The following is a 16327-nucleotide window of genomic DNA, read 5'->3' on the forward strand; positions in this document are numbered from 1 at the left end:
CCTGGGAGCTAAGCAAGATGCTTCTCTTCAGAGATAGGGAAAATGGACGATAGCAGAAGCCCAGGTCACTCTGAGGGTCCAGGATTCAAGCTGATCTCTGCCAGACTTGGCATGTTTCTTCCCCTGGCCCTGCCTGGATAGTGTGCTTTTTTTGGTAAGGACACAGAGTCAATGTGTTTTCAAAGTTTAAGTCACAGAGCAACTCCCATAGGAAAAAGGGAGCCCCAGCACCAGAGAACAGAACACGGCAAATGCACAGTCTCGTTTTTCAAGGATGCAAAGAAAGTAGAGTGCACAAAGCATGCAGTGACTCTGACAGAAAGATTAATAGTTACCTGCATATGGAAGAAAAAGTCCAGAAGAAATTCAGAAATGAGATGTCAGCAGCTGTATTGCTAGAGGAATGGTTTTCTAAATTAAAATGCTTAGAACTGAAACAGGCACTTTCTTTTACATACAAAAATACAGGTGGAAAGTTCAAAAAGGCTTTAGGGCAGAGTAAGTCACTTTGTTGTGTATCGGGCAGCTGAGGTCCAAATACCTAAGTTATCCATTCCCTGTGCTGAAACATGTATTTGTCTAGACATTACTAGAGTCAATCCATTTTAATATCTGTAAACACTAGAACTGCTTAACAGCTGATACAAAACGTGCAGTGTACCATATGTAATTGTATGTAAAACTCTAAATATGTATGTAGGAATGTAAATATGTAAAAAACCAAGCTCTCTCTCTCTGTCTTTATCTTAACCCATGAGACTTATCTCGACCCATTAGGTGAAGGGTCTAGAACACAACCCTGAGAGGAGCAGCCAAATGAACTGGGGTTGTTTAGCCTGGAGAAAAGGAGGCTGAGGGGAGACCTTACCACTCTCTATGATCTTAAAGGTCTTTTCCAACCTAAATGATTCTATGACTCTACTATAAAATATAACAAAACAACAGAGACAGTGAGCTGATGGTAAACGTCCTTTCCAAGATTTGCAGCATTTTAACCATGTCTGTGAGCATGACAGTTGACAGTTGGTCACAAACTTTAGCCCAGAGTGACTCTGAGAAACTTTCCTGGCTTTGTTCAAGGCAGAGCATCACTTGTGAGGACTAGGGTTGAGAACTCTGACACCATACAAGCCACAAGATCTTGTTCTGTAGCTTCCCACGTGTCTCCTAACGGAAACTGTCGTCCCCCCAAACATCCTCACAGTACAAGTGAGAGGACACACATCAGCACTTTATCAGAACTTTATCAGTACTAACTACATCAAGTGTCAGCCAGAATGACACCAAGCTAGAAGTCTTGTTTAGTTTTTTAATTGAAAAAAAATTGAACTAAGATGATAGTCTTTAAAAGATATGTAGTTTTGATAAACAGACAAGACCACTTGTCTAAGCAACAGCTCTACTTGTCACCTTGGCAAAAATCAATGATGTGGCATCATACTAACCACTAACTCTGCTCAGGCATCCATCAGCAATTCCCTTTCTCCACAGGTCTACCACTTCACATTAGTAAGTTTGGTTGGTTGCATTTCCTAGAAAAATACAACTTCTCGCTACCTGAATATTTCAAAACAATTAAGTCTTTTGCTGATGAGTTTTTGTCCACTAAACATCATTAGAAGTTTATTTTCAGGAGAACTATAAACTATGGTTTTTTGTTTCACCAAGAAAGCAGCAAAGGTCTGTACTCAGAAATCCACATGTGTCTCTAGTAATTCCCAAGCCCATTACTTCTTTATGGCTATGCAGACTGTGCACGTTTCCTGCAACACAAATGAAAATAAGACTTTTGGCATCAAGAATCATAATTTATCTATGTAATTAAAAAGCAGTCACATCTATTCTCTTCTTGTAAAAGACAGGCTCCACTCCCCCTTATAGCCCTAATAAGTCTTTTCTGCCTCAATTGCAATTAGAATTTATCTTCTTTTGAAGTACAGTACTGGACACTCACTTCTTATTCATTATGAGCTTTTCCAGGACCATTTAGTATCTCTCTACCCACAGGCAGCACAGGATTGCATTTCCTTTCCCTCCAGAGGAATCAAGATAGCAGCTGATAACCTGTCACAGGATCTCTTAGTACACAGTATTCTCAGTTTTAAACTGGTCACCTTCAACCTTCAACAAAATTGTTGTTATCAAGTCCCATATCTTGTATTTCAATTTGTACAGTTTAATTCCATTTCTATTATAGAAAACCTGTATGACTGAGAACTGGATAATGCCCCTGTCTTCCTCTACAGGAATAACACCTCCAGCTATCAAAGCATCTGGTGGTCCTACATCCATCTCAGTAGTACATAAAAAAAAAAAAAAAAAAAAGAAAAAAAAATATATCAGTTACGGGACACAAGGAATTCTACTCTAATACTCTTCCAGACAACTAAAATTATAGCACCTTACCTGCAAGGAAATAGATTAGTCACTGTCAATAACAAGTCCATTGATTTACACTCTGCCTGCTTGAACAGAGTGGCAATTTGGGTCTTTACATCTGTTCACAACATATTACAGCTGTAAAGTAATTTTAAAGCATTAACAGGAATTTTAAAAAGTTTATTCTTTGCTTTGTTGAGTAAAACTTTGCTGTAGAAAGTTTTGCAGATACTCAAACACTTAAGAGAGCCACCTTGTTATTCTCTGTATATGGAAGCCTGACCCCACCGCACAGTATTTGCTCCTGCAAGCAGCCTGTACATTTGCACAAAGGCTCTTCCAAGCACTGAGCAGGAAAGATTGCTTCTGTTGCTGATGTGCCCCATGTCAGATGTTTTAAGATGCACAAACACACTAAAAGTTGATTAACACTAGTGAGCTGGACAAAGCCATTGTTTTTAAGCAGAATCCAGAGAGAAAGCCATTTTCTCAGAATGTTTGTGTAGTTTGAAACTTAATACTTTTGTTCATCCAGTGACTGTTAGCAGAGTCAGAACAGATTTATACAGGTTTAATAGAAATTCATAATATTCAGCACTGTATTCAACAGCTGCTATCAAACAAGTCTGACTGACATTCACCACCCATGTCCAAAATAAACGTATCTCAACTTTTTGTTTGATGATATTTACAGGCAGTGACTTAACTGAAAAAAAAACTGAAGTAGAAAGCCATGGATCAAACAAAAACTTTTCATTCAAGTTAATAAAATGCTGCCGCAGGGATGCCCTAAGTGGTGGGTGACTTTCCTAAATTGATGTCACAAGATTTCTCTTTCAAAGAGACTGTTATTTACCCTCCCCTAACCTCTGGGAGGGCCCATAAAAGATTTCAGAAACCACAACTCAAGCCCCTCATAGGGTGTTTTGACCTCTTGTCTTGCCCTGACCTGCTTCAGTGTGGGTTTTCCAATTTCTTCTACACCAAAGTGTAAGAGGCCAAAGGACGACAGCTGCTGAATTTCTTCCCACATTCCCAAAGTGACTCAGGACAACTTTTGGCTTTTCTCTGGCTTGACTAGGTACAGAGGTTGCCTTATCCAATGTGCAGGAAAGTGCAGGCAGTCAGTACCTTAAAGTGATTCCCAGGTGCCTCAACACTTCACAGCAGAACTTATTATTTCTTTTGGGTAGCCAAAGCACTGAAAAATTGAAAATGTTTATGATGGTGACAAAGGGGGGGGGGGGGGGGGGAAGATACATTCCTACTGTACGTTAAATCCTGTCACTAGTGCAGCTTTGGAGATTTCAAAACCCTTTCCCAACTCACTGCTTTAAGCATCAGGGTGTCCTCTCCAAAGGGCAAAAAAGGAACAATCTGCTAAAGGTATCTATGGGTTCACTTTGTTTACAACCCAATTAATTTTCAGTTGAGTTCAGCATGAAACTTCTTTGTGCCTCCACATTTATCTGGAGGAAACAATATAATACTGGGCTATTCAACAAAAACATTCCACTTTTATGTCCAAAAAAGATCACACAGATATCTAAGTTTGTAGAAAAATTTTACGTAATTATCATGATAAGAAAATAGCAAGAATTCAATATATATACCATGAAATTCAAATACACTGAAAGCCTTTAGAGGGATAAGGATGTTCACAAATTTTGTGACACAAGATAACCCAATTATTTCATTTTTCCCAGCATACCATTGTATGTTTACTATGACTGCTATAAGTGTCAACCTTGTGGGCTAAAACTCATTTTGTCCCATGATCAGCAGTCTCTCAAATAAGGAAATAAGATGCTTGCTTAGGGAATAGTCTGTAACAGCCAAATCATGAGCCAGTGCAGTTACTTTTATTGAGTACATCCCAGCGTACCCTCTACCCAGAGCACTGAAACTACTACGACTGGAGCTGCGCCGTCAGGCTGAACTCCCTGCAGTGTTCCTGACAGCACATATTAAAACTCCTTCTCATCAAACATCAGCTACCAGCTTTTTCACAGGAGTATCTCTGCCATTTATCCAGCCCACAGTAGGCTTTTTTCCTGTCTCCATCTTTTTTCCAGCCTCCCAGTGTCCCATCAGTCAGTAGCCACAATGGCTAGTCATTCTAATATACAGGCAAGTTCACACTTTCATTTCTCTCATATAATAGATGCTCATAAAAGAAAAAGCAGCCCATTAAGTAATATGAAGCTATGCAGGTAAAAGAACACATCACCCTCATTAGTAAACAACAACAGTCTCATAATGATGTGCTATGAACCATTTCCACTGCTTGAATGGCAGTTTGCTATTTTCACTATGATTAAGCATCGTTATTTTAACAGGCTGTTTCTCCCAAAAGTATTCTCTTCTGCCTAAGTACAGACAATGTATTCATTACAAAGTTAAATTTTAAAGAGTAAATTTAAGTGTTTTCATTAAAAGTAACCTCTCTTTTAGAAAAGCTGAGATTCAATGATTTCACCCTGAACTTCAACAGGCAATCTTTATGTGCAGGTAACAAGAAATCTTGCAATTGTAAACATACAGCTTTTATAGAGAAGGGATTTTCATTTTAACACAGCAGATAAGGAAACAAAGTTTTTAAATTCTTAAGCACAACACTGAAATGCAAAGTCGTAACTTTTCAGCAATGGCACCCTGGCCATGATTGTTTATGTTGAAGCTTGGAGTCAAGGAATGAATTTTATCACTTTAGTTACCCAGACACACAATTAGTAGTTCAGCAGCCTTGCCTTTCTAATTGATCTGTTCACATGACAAATTATGAACATCTCACTTGTCAGTGTTTTAAGCAGTAGTTTCAAGATCTGAAGTGTTTGACAGAGCTGCTGGAACATTTGAAATTTTACTACCTCCCTTTCCTAATTAACACATGAGCTCCAGACAGCCAAGTCGACATTTTAGTTAGGCAAAGGAAGTAACTACAGTTCTATTAAACGTTGAAAGTTTGGAGATCTAATGTCTTTTCTTAAAAGGCACTTTGAAATTAAATTTATACTTTTGCATCAGGACCTGGAACTACAGTTCATTGCACTCTCACCCAAGATAGTTAGAAAAAAACCTCATCAAAACAATTAAGACAAAAACACACCTTCACTCTGAAAGAACACAAATCCTTAGCACTGCAAGTGTAATGCAAAAAGTGTTACTCATCTGCCATTTCTTGCAAGATGATTTAGGTTTACAGCTTACATAAAGATACTGTTCTATGATGAAGATAATATTGTGGTTGCAAGCGCAGAGTCCTTGTTACCTCAAAAAGGTTGGAAGAAGAAAAATCCTCAGTATAAGGGAGAGTAAAACTTAACATGCTACATGCCCAAATCAGAGAGGAAATACTGTAGAGTAGGAAGACAACAGACTCTTAAGACTTTAATGAATTTAATGTTTTGACCCAAAACAGAATTGTCCCAACAATTCTAATGAGGCCCATTACTCACTCTAGTGTCTAGACTCACTGCATGAAGTCTTCCAGCTGATACTGACAGCAGATTAAACATTTAAATATTTAAATGTTTAAAATAAATATTTAAATGTTTGTGTAGCTTATTTTGAGTATTCATCACTTTTGTTTCTTGTTAAATTCTGTCTCATCTTAACAGCATTTGTTTACATGACAGTAATTCTAAGAAGGCCTATATTCACAACGCTTAACAGCTTCTAAAGGGCCAGAATGAAGTTTTACTTCCAAAATTAGTTCTCTCATAGGCTCTGCATCTTAACTGCCAAAATCCATCAGTGTCTTTGGCCACAGTTGTAGAAATGAAACTATTTGAAAGCCTATCTGAAAACTTCCCATATGCATAACAAAAGCTCTTCAAAAGTGTTTTTTTATGCCTACCGCAACCTACTACCTTGAAGCCACAAACCAGAATTGGACAAACTACAGTTTTTGTTGCCTAAGCACCAATCTTTCATTTCTACAGTCACACCACATTGGAAAACAATCAAAACTCTGGACAGACCAGTTAAGTGATAAAATCTATATTTGTAAAAACACTTCTTTAGTATTAAACGCTTGCATTCTCAAAATCTTTAAAAACTTGGGCTGTCTTAATTTGTAGTGAAAAAATGAAGTTTATATTTGCACAGATTTCAAATGTGTGTTTTATAACCGGTGGTTCTATTTTCACTGTGGTCATCAGAAACTATTTGTAGCAACAGATAACAGACCAATATTTTAAGTACACAGTATTGAAAACATTTGTGAAGGACCACAGTTTATAACTGACACCTGCCTCTTTACAGTTTTTGTATTCTTTTCAGTTCTGCTCCAGAATGTATTTTTTTGGGGAAAATTATTTCCAAAGTGTTTTTTCTTAAACACAAAACCACATCTGAGCAAGTCTCAAAAAGTTGCATCCATAAATAAAATTCTCTCTCAGAAACAAAGGAACACAATTTAACATTCACATTATTTTTGCAATAAGAGATACCTATTACTAGTTCTCATACTTACACTACTACCACAGCAGCAGACCAAATCTTTCCTTGGCCTTCTTCATACCAGGACAGGGGTCATGTAAACAGACAGCAACAAAGAACCGCAAGCAAGAAGCTCATATAGTCAGAATACCCCTAAATTCAACTTTCACTCTCAAACGTGCATCACTCAAAAGCATGATACAGGACTGGTCATCAAATTCAACCATCCACGACAGTGAAGGACTGTGCATTTGTCATCACCACAAACTACCTCTTAGTTGGTATATTTATTCCTCCTAATTCTAGGAGAGAATGACTCACGGATCTCACTTCTTCAGTGCAGGAAAAAACACACCACCAAAAACTTCCTTCTAATATCTAGCCTAAGTTTATTCAAACTGATGGTGGAAATAGCACCAAACAAGACCTTTAACTCTTTAGATTTCCTTAAAGCAAGAAGCGATGGAACCTTTTACCACTCGGTACTGTAGGGTGACCTTCAGCACTCTATTTTATTGCTAACACAGTCTATTTCATAGGCAGCCTGCTTATCTGGCATATTAAAAAAAAACACCAATCCTTTGTTCATTTATTAAGTCACAAGGACTTTTGCTTTTCTTGACAAAAAAAAAAAGCGCCAGTACTTGCCAAAACACACTCTAGTAATACAAAGCAGATGATCCTTTCATTTGCTTCCACTTACAAGTAACTTGTTTTCAATCAGCAATTACATACAATTCCCAAACTCAGTTACATCATCTAGTTTGATAGTTATCACATACGTCAATTGCAAGACTAAAATGCTGACACACTCTAGTTTGAAATGGCAACATGATATATGCAAGCCAAAAAAAGTTGGAAATAGCTACCAAACTTTATCCATGCTAAGTTTGCTGCATTATTTAACATCTATCAAATATGGAGGAAGTTGCATGCATTTTATTACAGAAAATTCTGGGTTTAAGGATTTAGTCAGGAAAGAGATTAAGCCTTACCTCTGGTTTACTAAGACTGGATGACACAAGAGAACCTGATCCCACATCCAGATCCCACTGTTTTCTCCCACTGTTTTCTGGATCCAGTGCAGCAATTCGTCCATCCAAAGTGCTAATAATTACTAGAGATCTGCAAGTCGGAAACATTCACAGTCAAAACTACAGCCGTATGAAGTTTATCTGTTAGCTGCTTTCTACATTTAATAGAGCGCGACTCCAACTTCAAAGTCATATCTATATTCTGCAAAACAGCAATTTAACTTTATCTAAAAATACGAGCTCTACCTAGATCACCAACAGAAAGTAGAAAAGTTGAAGCCTCCAGCTAGATGTCATAAAGTATTTCAATGCTGTAAGACACTTTCAGTTTCAGGGGAAGATAGTTGACTTTTTGCTCCCACATGCACATGTTAATCACTACAACACTGAAAGAGACCATCTTTTGAGATATTTATACAAATAAATATCCTATTTTTTCCAGTCCCTTCCACGCTGATCTTGAATATGCCCTTTCCAAACAACCTAAACCTGAAACTATTAATCCAGCAAATCAGTAAGTTTTCAATACCTCTGGATGAAACATCGAAATCATGAAGATTTGACAAGTCTTAGAATAAAACAAGTCTTGCCTAAGGCATACACAGGACACTAGAAACAACCTCCAATATCTGCAGACAACAAAGCAAGCAAACTGCCTTATGCAGCTTAGACTTAAGTAGACTATCTGGGGATATATAGTAACGGCAGGCTAGCTGTTGATTGATACAGGGCCTGAAGCTCATCAGTTTTAGCAAATCTTGTTTCTTACACAGCCTTACAATATAGAATAAGCATTTCTAGTTGAGCTAGAATTCAAGCATTAAAATAAAACAAACAACACCCCCCCGAAAATAAGCAAAAAAACCCTAACCACCACAGAGCCAAAACACTGACAAGTCATTTTTTAAAGGCTTTTTTTTTTCGTTGAAGATTGTCTCTGGCCTGAAAAAGCTGGGATATGTTGGCAGTTTTGGCTTGTAGCAGGCTCACCAATCTTCAAAGGCTGGAGGAGTAGCATGATCACTTTACAGACTGCTTACTCTGGAGGGGGTGGGGCTGAATCTAGTGACCCAGAAGGACCTTTGTAGACATCGGATTCAATAAGAATAAGGAACTGTATAAATAAACCTGATGGGTAGATTATTTCACTATTTTTGGGTGAGGGTAAAAGGGCAGGGGGATGTAATGATTCATATACGTGTCTGTGTGTGCATTAATTTAAACAATAAGGGACAATAAATTATTGTGTAGAACTGAAACCAAATACATTCACTTGTCCAGAGTTACCAGTGTAGTATTTGGAAGTTTAGAGAGGAAATTATAGGGGAGTATTGTTTTTTTCTTTAAGGAGGGAAAAACTAAAATCATGATCTTAAAAACTTGTTCAAGGATAGCAGCTTATTACATTACCTCTAACAAAGGTCACTTAAAACACGGCAGTTTTACATGTAAAAGTAACTCACACATTTTATAGGTCCTTATACCATAGCACCATATTCTTAATAAATAGAAAACTAAATGCATCTTTAACCTGTACCAAAAAATAACATAGCAGCTCCCACTTCTGAGGGTGGCCAAGCATCACATTCCTCCAAAACCTTAGTTTAAGAGACTGTTAGAAAAATACCAATTGTGCAAATATTTGAACAGTAGAATACATGAGTTTTTATAAGCTGAGTACATACAATTATTCCAACGCTACAGAACCAAGACCGAGTTAATAATAAACCAGATTGCATTAGACTGTAAACAGGTGCTTGCTCACTAAAGGCCTTGGACACACATTTAACAGAATCCATTTGCTTTATGTTAAAACAATTTATCTTAAGCCCTCTAGCACTGCATAAAAATATTATTCCAAGTGGATCAATTTAAATTTTATGTTGATACAGCTGACAAGTAGGTTATAAAAGAAGTAGAAATGTAGCTAGAATGGAAAGAATTTTGGCAGTAAGACTGTAGAGAAAAATCCTACCATCATACTATGCAACATTTCCTTCCCATCCACTCCCATTGTTTTCCTTTAATTCTTCCTGCTTGACTTCTTCACATAACAAATGTTTTATGCCTCCGCATCTTACCTTTCCATATTATCTTTCCCCACCAGATGCAAACCTTCCCCAAGAATTCTCTCATTATTAAAGACTCACCACTGCCACCCAAGACAGCGGTTTTGGAATCTGTACCCGCATCATGACCTCTGGTCACCCAAATCATGGTATAACTGCACCTAGGTTTTAAATTTAGCCGATTAGGAAAGGCGGGGGGGCTGGGGGTGGAGATAATCATGCCTTCAGAGGGAACCCTTGTACCAGTAGCACACACTGAGAAACTGATTTAAGCAACTGCTTCTTCATACCCTAAAATTGTTACTTTTCTTGGGTGCAGTGGTATTCTTTATTTGTCCCTTTGGACACCAGCTCTATAATGGACTTTATTTCACAAACTCCACCTACTAAGCAAACACTTCAATGAGACGCAGGAACAGAACTGGCTTGGCTGTACCTAAATCTTGCATGTGGCTACTTTTAGAACTGGAACTACATGCAAGAAAAGTATTCATTTATCTCTGCTTTATTAATGAGTGCCTCATTTTGAACTAAATAATCAAGTTTCTGCTCCCATCTTCATCTTGGTCTTCAACAATAATCCTGCATGTCAGAAAAAAACTACTAAAAATCCTTACTCTCATAATGAAATCCTTCATTACTTACTCTATTTTACTATAAATTAAAATCTTAATATCTGTTCTCCCCACCTCTGACCAACTCCACTGAGTCAAAATCCTGTCACCTGAACTCTGACTGGTGCAAGATCTGCAATTTGTCTACATGCACCCTAGACCCATGCTGGTGTTATATTTTCTCACAATCAGATTTTTCCTCTTTTCAAGTTTTCCCCCTTCCTCCGTGCGATCCCACTGCTTGAAGCTTTGCATACTGAGTGTATAAAGTGGTGACAAGAGATCTTCCTATCTTTCAGGTAGTCTAATCAAGCACTAGATTAACACATTCTGATAAAAACAATTCAGGCAACTACTCCAATAAACTATTTCAGAGCTTAAAAACAGGCAGGCAACTTGCTTTTTATCACCCCACAGTGCTATCATAAGTTTACTGTAGCATATTATGCCCAATTCTTACAGCATATTCTTACAAATACCAGGCCATGATTCAAGAATAAAGAGCTGTCCTTTTAGCAATCTCTTTGCAAGACTTTGCTGGCTGAAGAGGTTAGGCCTGTACCTGCAATTCCATTACATTAACTGAAATAGTGACATTCTGGGTGCCTCTTTGAGACACCTAACCAACAAGCTGCAAGGAAAAGCAATTCCTGCATTACCGTCTATTTTGGTTAAGCCTGATAAATGGTTATTCTCTGCAAAAGGGTACCTTATTACTGGCTTTATCAACACCACCTCCTGACTGGAGTAAAGCTTCCAGATTACCTTGACCACAGAAGCCAGCTTCCATCAGGTTTTCTAAGACCACCAAATTAGACCTCAATTCTGCATACCACCACACAAAATACAAAATATTACACAACATAGGGTCAAAGGTCAAAAGTCACAACCATAATGCCAAGGAAGTGAGAAGCATAGAGACAAACAGCATCAAGGCTGCACATTGCTGAAACGGCAAGAGATCTGTTGAAAGTAAATCATGGACCATACTGGGGAATGAATCACATCACATCGACACTAGAGAAGGAAAAAACCCCAGAACACCAACACAAAACCAGAATTGCAATAATCTCCACAAAAAAAGAAAGAAAAAGGACTCGCTCCAAACTAGGCAGTTACTTAAATCCCAGGATCCATCAACCAGGCACTCGAAAAATGAACATAAGTAAAATAAAGACAACACTTAGGCACTTCACCTTGCCTCTAGCTGCTGCTCCAGAACATATCAGGAACCAGGTGATGGAGAAGAAGAAAATCCATTCTTACGAAAACCCTTACAGATGACTACCACGAGGACTAAAGCAAGGGTCCAGTACACACAGCACATACAAAGAGGTCTGTAATCACAGCACCTGGCAGAGACGAAGCTAATACTATAGTCAGATTTTATCTGCACTTGTCAGTATGAAAACACATCTGTACATAATTCCCCCACCCAGACCATCTAAAAACACCCTCCTACAGTTAAGTGAAAAAGTTTTCTATCTTATCCTCTCGCCCACAGGCATGAGCTTGTTACCAAAGTGCAGTTACGATGTTCCCCCTTGAAACCATGCAAAATACCTACTACAAACTTCCATATACATTAACAAAAAGCCAGTCTTGGGCCATAAAACCATTGTTTATACCCTATCATAAGCACAGCCCACTTTTTGAGATCAGGTGGCCTGAGCACAGCTCTGTTCTGCTTTACGGAACTGATGTGGTTTACCTATGAACATAAGGAAAGAGCTGAGATTGCAAGGGGAGACGTAAACAGGATAGAGGAGGAACTGTGATTTAGCTCATCTACACCATTTCACTGTGCAAAAACTTTGTATTTATTCAAGTTGTTTGTGCTAGAAAAACAAAGCAGAAGATCATTTTGGTGCAACATTTACCACTGTTCCTGTTCCAGTTTCAAAAAATGAAAACACAACCCTAATACCCTCAAAAGCCATTTGGGACATTGCAAATACAGCTGTTCATCAAACCTGAACTCTAAACAGCTATTCCAATTTCAAAAGCTGCATATTTGTATGTAAAGAGCACGGTAATCCACTAACCCTTGTATTTTCTTCTAGGAAATTAAAAAATCCTCAAACCCAAGATGATTACACTTACTTGCCTACAGCAAAATGTTTGGGGTTTTGGTTTTGTCAGATTTTTTTGCAGATTATACTGACCTGTTGTATTACACAGATATTTTATGGCTGGGGAACAATTAGCTGAGGCAAGTAGAAATCTCACAAATACACATTAAAAAAAAGAAAAAAAAAAAAAGAAAAAAAAAAGAAATGCAGGCAACTACTGTGGCCAGGCAGCCATTCTATTTTTATTTGATGACAGTGAATCTATTCCTATGCACTAATCAATTAAGAGAACAGCTACATTTAATCCAGGCTTAAATAAATAAATTGAACATTTTTAGTGTGTTTCACTTAGCTGTACTAGTCAAACAGAAAATTAATTTTAAAATATTTTCAGGACTAAATAAGTGAAGGTCTTATTAAAAACTGAATACAGTAGCATTGTAATAAACTAAGTAGGACTTTGATGACCTGATACATGAAAGAATGATCCTGTTACTAACAGATAAATAGATTTTCCTCAAAGAAAACAGGATGCCAAGTTATCAGCCAGTTTCTTGCTTTAATTGAATGCTTGTGTACACTAAAAAATAAAGCTTTGGACTCTTCATTTTTAGAACAGGTTCTCAAGTATAGTAGGCATTTAGATATGCACATCTTCCTTTAAGCTCTGGCTGTGGCTTATCACCTCATCTTTCTCAGCCAATTCAGAAACAAACTGGAAACAGCTCAGTAACCTTTCTGCAATTGAGTCATTCATTAAAATCTTCCTTTTGCCAGAGCTTCTTACCACATGCAGTTATTAAGTATTTTATTTCCCCTTGCTACATTCTGAAACTTGTTCAGCAATTTGTCTTGCATGTTTGGCTTCCCTTCAAGCATACACCAGCATCTGCGTTTAACAGACAATTAAGTAAACAGGAAAACTGCAGTTTTTTAAAAACAAAAAGCAAGGATGACAGAAAGGGATACGATGCTCTGATCAACTGTGAGTTGTGGGTGCGGGAAAGAGTTTACACTACAGAGGCAGTGCTTTTGGGTCTCCCTCCTGCAGGCACAGAGCACTGCCACCCAGTAATAAGTCAAGGAAGGGATCGAGACTTGCTATTATTACCACGGTAAGCAGACTGGTCAGATGTCACATAGCATGATATCCGGCAGCTTATTTGTCTAGGAATTAACTACCAATCGTAGAAAAGAACAAGTACCTTAGCGATAGCGAGGTCCCGACATACCCTTGGCGACGGTGAGGTCCTGAAGCACCCTTCCCTTGCTGCCACTGCCCCCCCCTCGCCCCTCGGTCCGCCTGCCCATCGCTGCAGCGCTACCCCGGCCCCACCACGGCACTCACCCCTTCCGCCCCCTCGCCCTGCTCCTCTCCTCCCGCCTTAGATACTTCCCGGCGCGTCCCTACAGCTCAGCCCCACGCACCAGCCTGCGGTACCCTGGTTCCCTCCCGCTCCCCCGACGAGCGACCTCCAGCCCAGCTCTCCCGCCTCTCCCCTCGGCCCTTCCCGCTCCAACCCCTCGGGCCCTGCCGAGCGCCGTTCCCCCGCCGCGCTCCCCGCCGAGCCCGCTCCCGCTCCCGCACCATCCCTTCCCTACGCACGACCCGCGGGACCGCGCGGCTCCCTTCCCACGCACCGCCCCCCGCCTCCAGCATCCCAGCTGCTGATCCCCAGCCTAGACACAGCCCCCCCGCCCCCGAACACCAACACCTTCTTCCCTCAGGCACCAACCCCCAGCCCGGCTACCGGCCCCACCAAGCGCTCACACACACACACCCCGCAACACCGCCACGCACCGAGCCCCCCGCCCAGACGGCTGAACCCCCCTCAGCAGCCCCAGGCACTGACCCCCAGCCCGACAGCCGAGCCCCCTCAGAAGCCCCAGGCACTGACCCTCATCCCAGTCACCGACACCTCCACCCACCTGGCGCCGGTCCGGGCCTCTCCGCTCTCCTCAGGCTCCTGATCGCCGGTCGCCGCGGTAGTCACACCGGCCTCATCGTCCTCTACCGTCACGTCAGCGGAACCGGCCGGCAGAGCAGCGGGAGCGGCGGCCGCCCCCAGCCCGAAAGCGGCCTCCACAGCCACGGCATCGCCCGGCGGCGGCTCTGGGCCGCCCGCCGCTACCCCCAAGAGTACCAGTAACGTGAAGGCGGCCACAGCGCTGCGGTACCGCGGCCCCCGCATGGAGGGGCCCCGCCTCGCCCGCCGCCGCCAGCCGTTAGGACATGAACGCTGCCAACGCTGCCACCACTGCCGCCGCCACAGAATACGCTCGCGCCGCAGCCCTCCCCACAGCGCCCCGCCCGCCCGCCACGTACCGGCACTCCGCGCGCAACCGCCCCGACGCCACCGCCCGCCCCTCGCGGCGGAAAGTGAGCCCATTGGGCCAATGCCACGCCGCTCCGCCCGCCGCTTCGTCTTGATTGGTGAGGAAGAGAGGGATCGATGTTTGTCAACAGAGCCGCCGAGCCAATCGGAGTCAGGTCGCTCTCTCCCCTCCTTCTACCCCTGCCCCGACCAATCGAAAGCGCATGATTCACCGACCTGCTCTGGGATTGGCGGAACCGGCGCGCCACATGTGCTGCTGACTGGGGCGCCGAGCGGAGCGGCCCCGCCCCTTCCCTGCCGGCCCTCTGCCGGGCTGGAGACGTGGCTCTTCCTCCGTGTCGGCAGGGCGGGGCCAGCGGCGCGCACTACCCGGCGCGCGGGGCGGGGGGGAGCGGGTGAAGGTCCCCTCCGGAGCGCAGTGGACCCGTCGGGCGGGAACGGCGGAGGCTGCCCGGCCCCGGCCCCGCAGCGTCCCCTGAGGGAGCGGCCGGCCCCGGCGGGGACGGGCACACGCACGCCGGTACCCACAGCTCCGCATACGAGCTCCGCTGAGGGGCCCGTAGCGGTCACCCCTTCCCGAGGCTGGTGGTTTATATTGCCTCACGCGCCCTCTCTAGCCGAGCGCCTTGTCTCCTTCAGGAAAGGGCATGGCGGGGCCAAGCACTCCCCTCAGGAGCTCGATACCGAGCTAAAGGCAGCCCTGGCTGGCCCGGCGGACAAGCTTGGCTGGGCAGGTGTGTGTGTGACACAACATGGTGACCAGTAGACCCAAGAACAGCTGCCCCAGCTCCGAAGCCATCTGTAGTACATTCAGCTCACATTTCCTCCTTGTTCTCACACATCTGGATTTGCTTTATCAAGCAGGTAGCACCTCTGCAGCCTTCAAGGGCCATTTCCCCCCTTCCAGCAGTTAATCTTTGGGGAGCAGGAGGGGCTGCCCCTTCAGTTCCCATCGCCAAGGCTGGCTGTTGCCCACACCAGCTGCATGCCTGTGGCCTCCATTGGGTGATGCCATAACTTGGCTCTGCTGTCAGGAATCTCATTGTGTCAGTATTCATCCCTGTAGGGGTATGTATGTAGTTTATTCAGCCACACCCCCATCTTCTTTGTAACAAATTGGTTACAAACTCTTTTATTCACATTGTAAGGCATCTCCTTCAGCCCTTAAATTACTTTTATAGTTGTTTCGTCATTACATTTCAGAATATGGAGGTGAGGGTGCTGTGTTCATTTGTACCGGGGGTAGAGAAGGCTCTGGTATATCCCTAGTTGTGCCTCCCCTTTGCATGGGGGTAAACGCTGACTTTTAGGCCTCTAGAGAACACACAGCATGATGCGATGCTTCCTCTGTGGACATCTGGGTACCTGAGATGTGTGGTT

General features: G+C 42.2%; 1 protein-coding gene across 1 annotated transcript in view; it reads right to left on the minus strand.

Moving 5' to 3' along the window:
* The window catches only part of EIF2AK3 (eukaryotic translation initiation factor 2 alpha kinase 3), a 45688-nt gene extending 30771 nt beyond the window's left edge, over positions 1-14917 (minus strand). The window contains exons 1-2 of the mRNA XM_037387451.1: positions 14541-14917; positions 7818-7947 (exon numbers count right to left, since the gene is read on the minus strand). Of these exons, the coding sequence (XP_037243348.1) occupies positions 7818-7947; positions 14541-14803 (393 nt within the window). The 5' untranslated portion in view covers positions 14804-14917. The remainder of the gene's footprint in view (positions 1-7817; positions 7948-14540) is intronic.
* Positions 14918-16327: the final 1410 nt, after the last annotated feature.

The sequence above is a fragment of the Falco rusticolus genome, chromosome 1 (genome assembly GCF_015220075.1).
Source record: "Falco rusticolus isolate bFalRus1 chromosome 1, bFalRus1.pri, whole genome shotgun sequence".
NCBI lineage: Eukaryota > Metazoa > Chordata > Aves > Falconiformes > Falconidae > Falco > Falco rusticolus.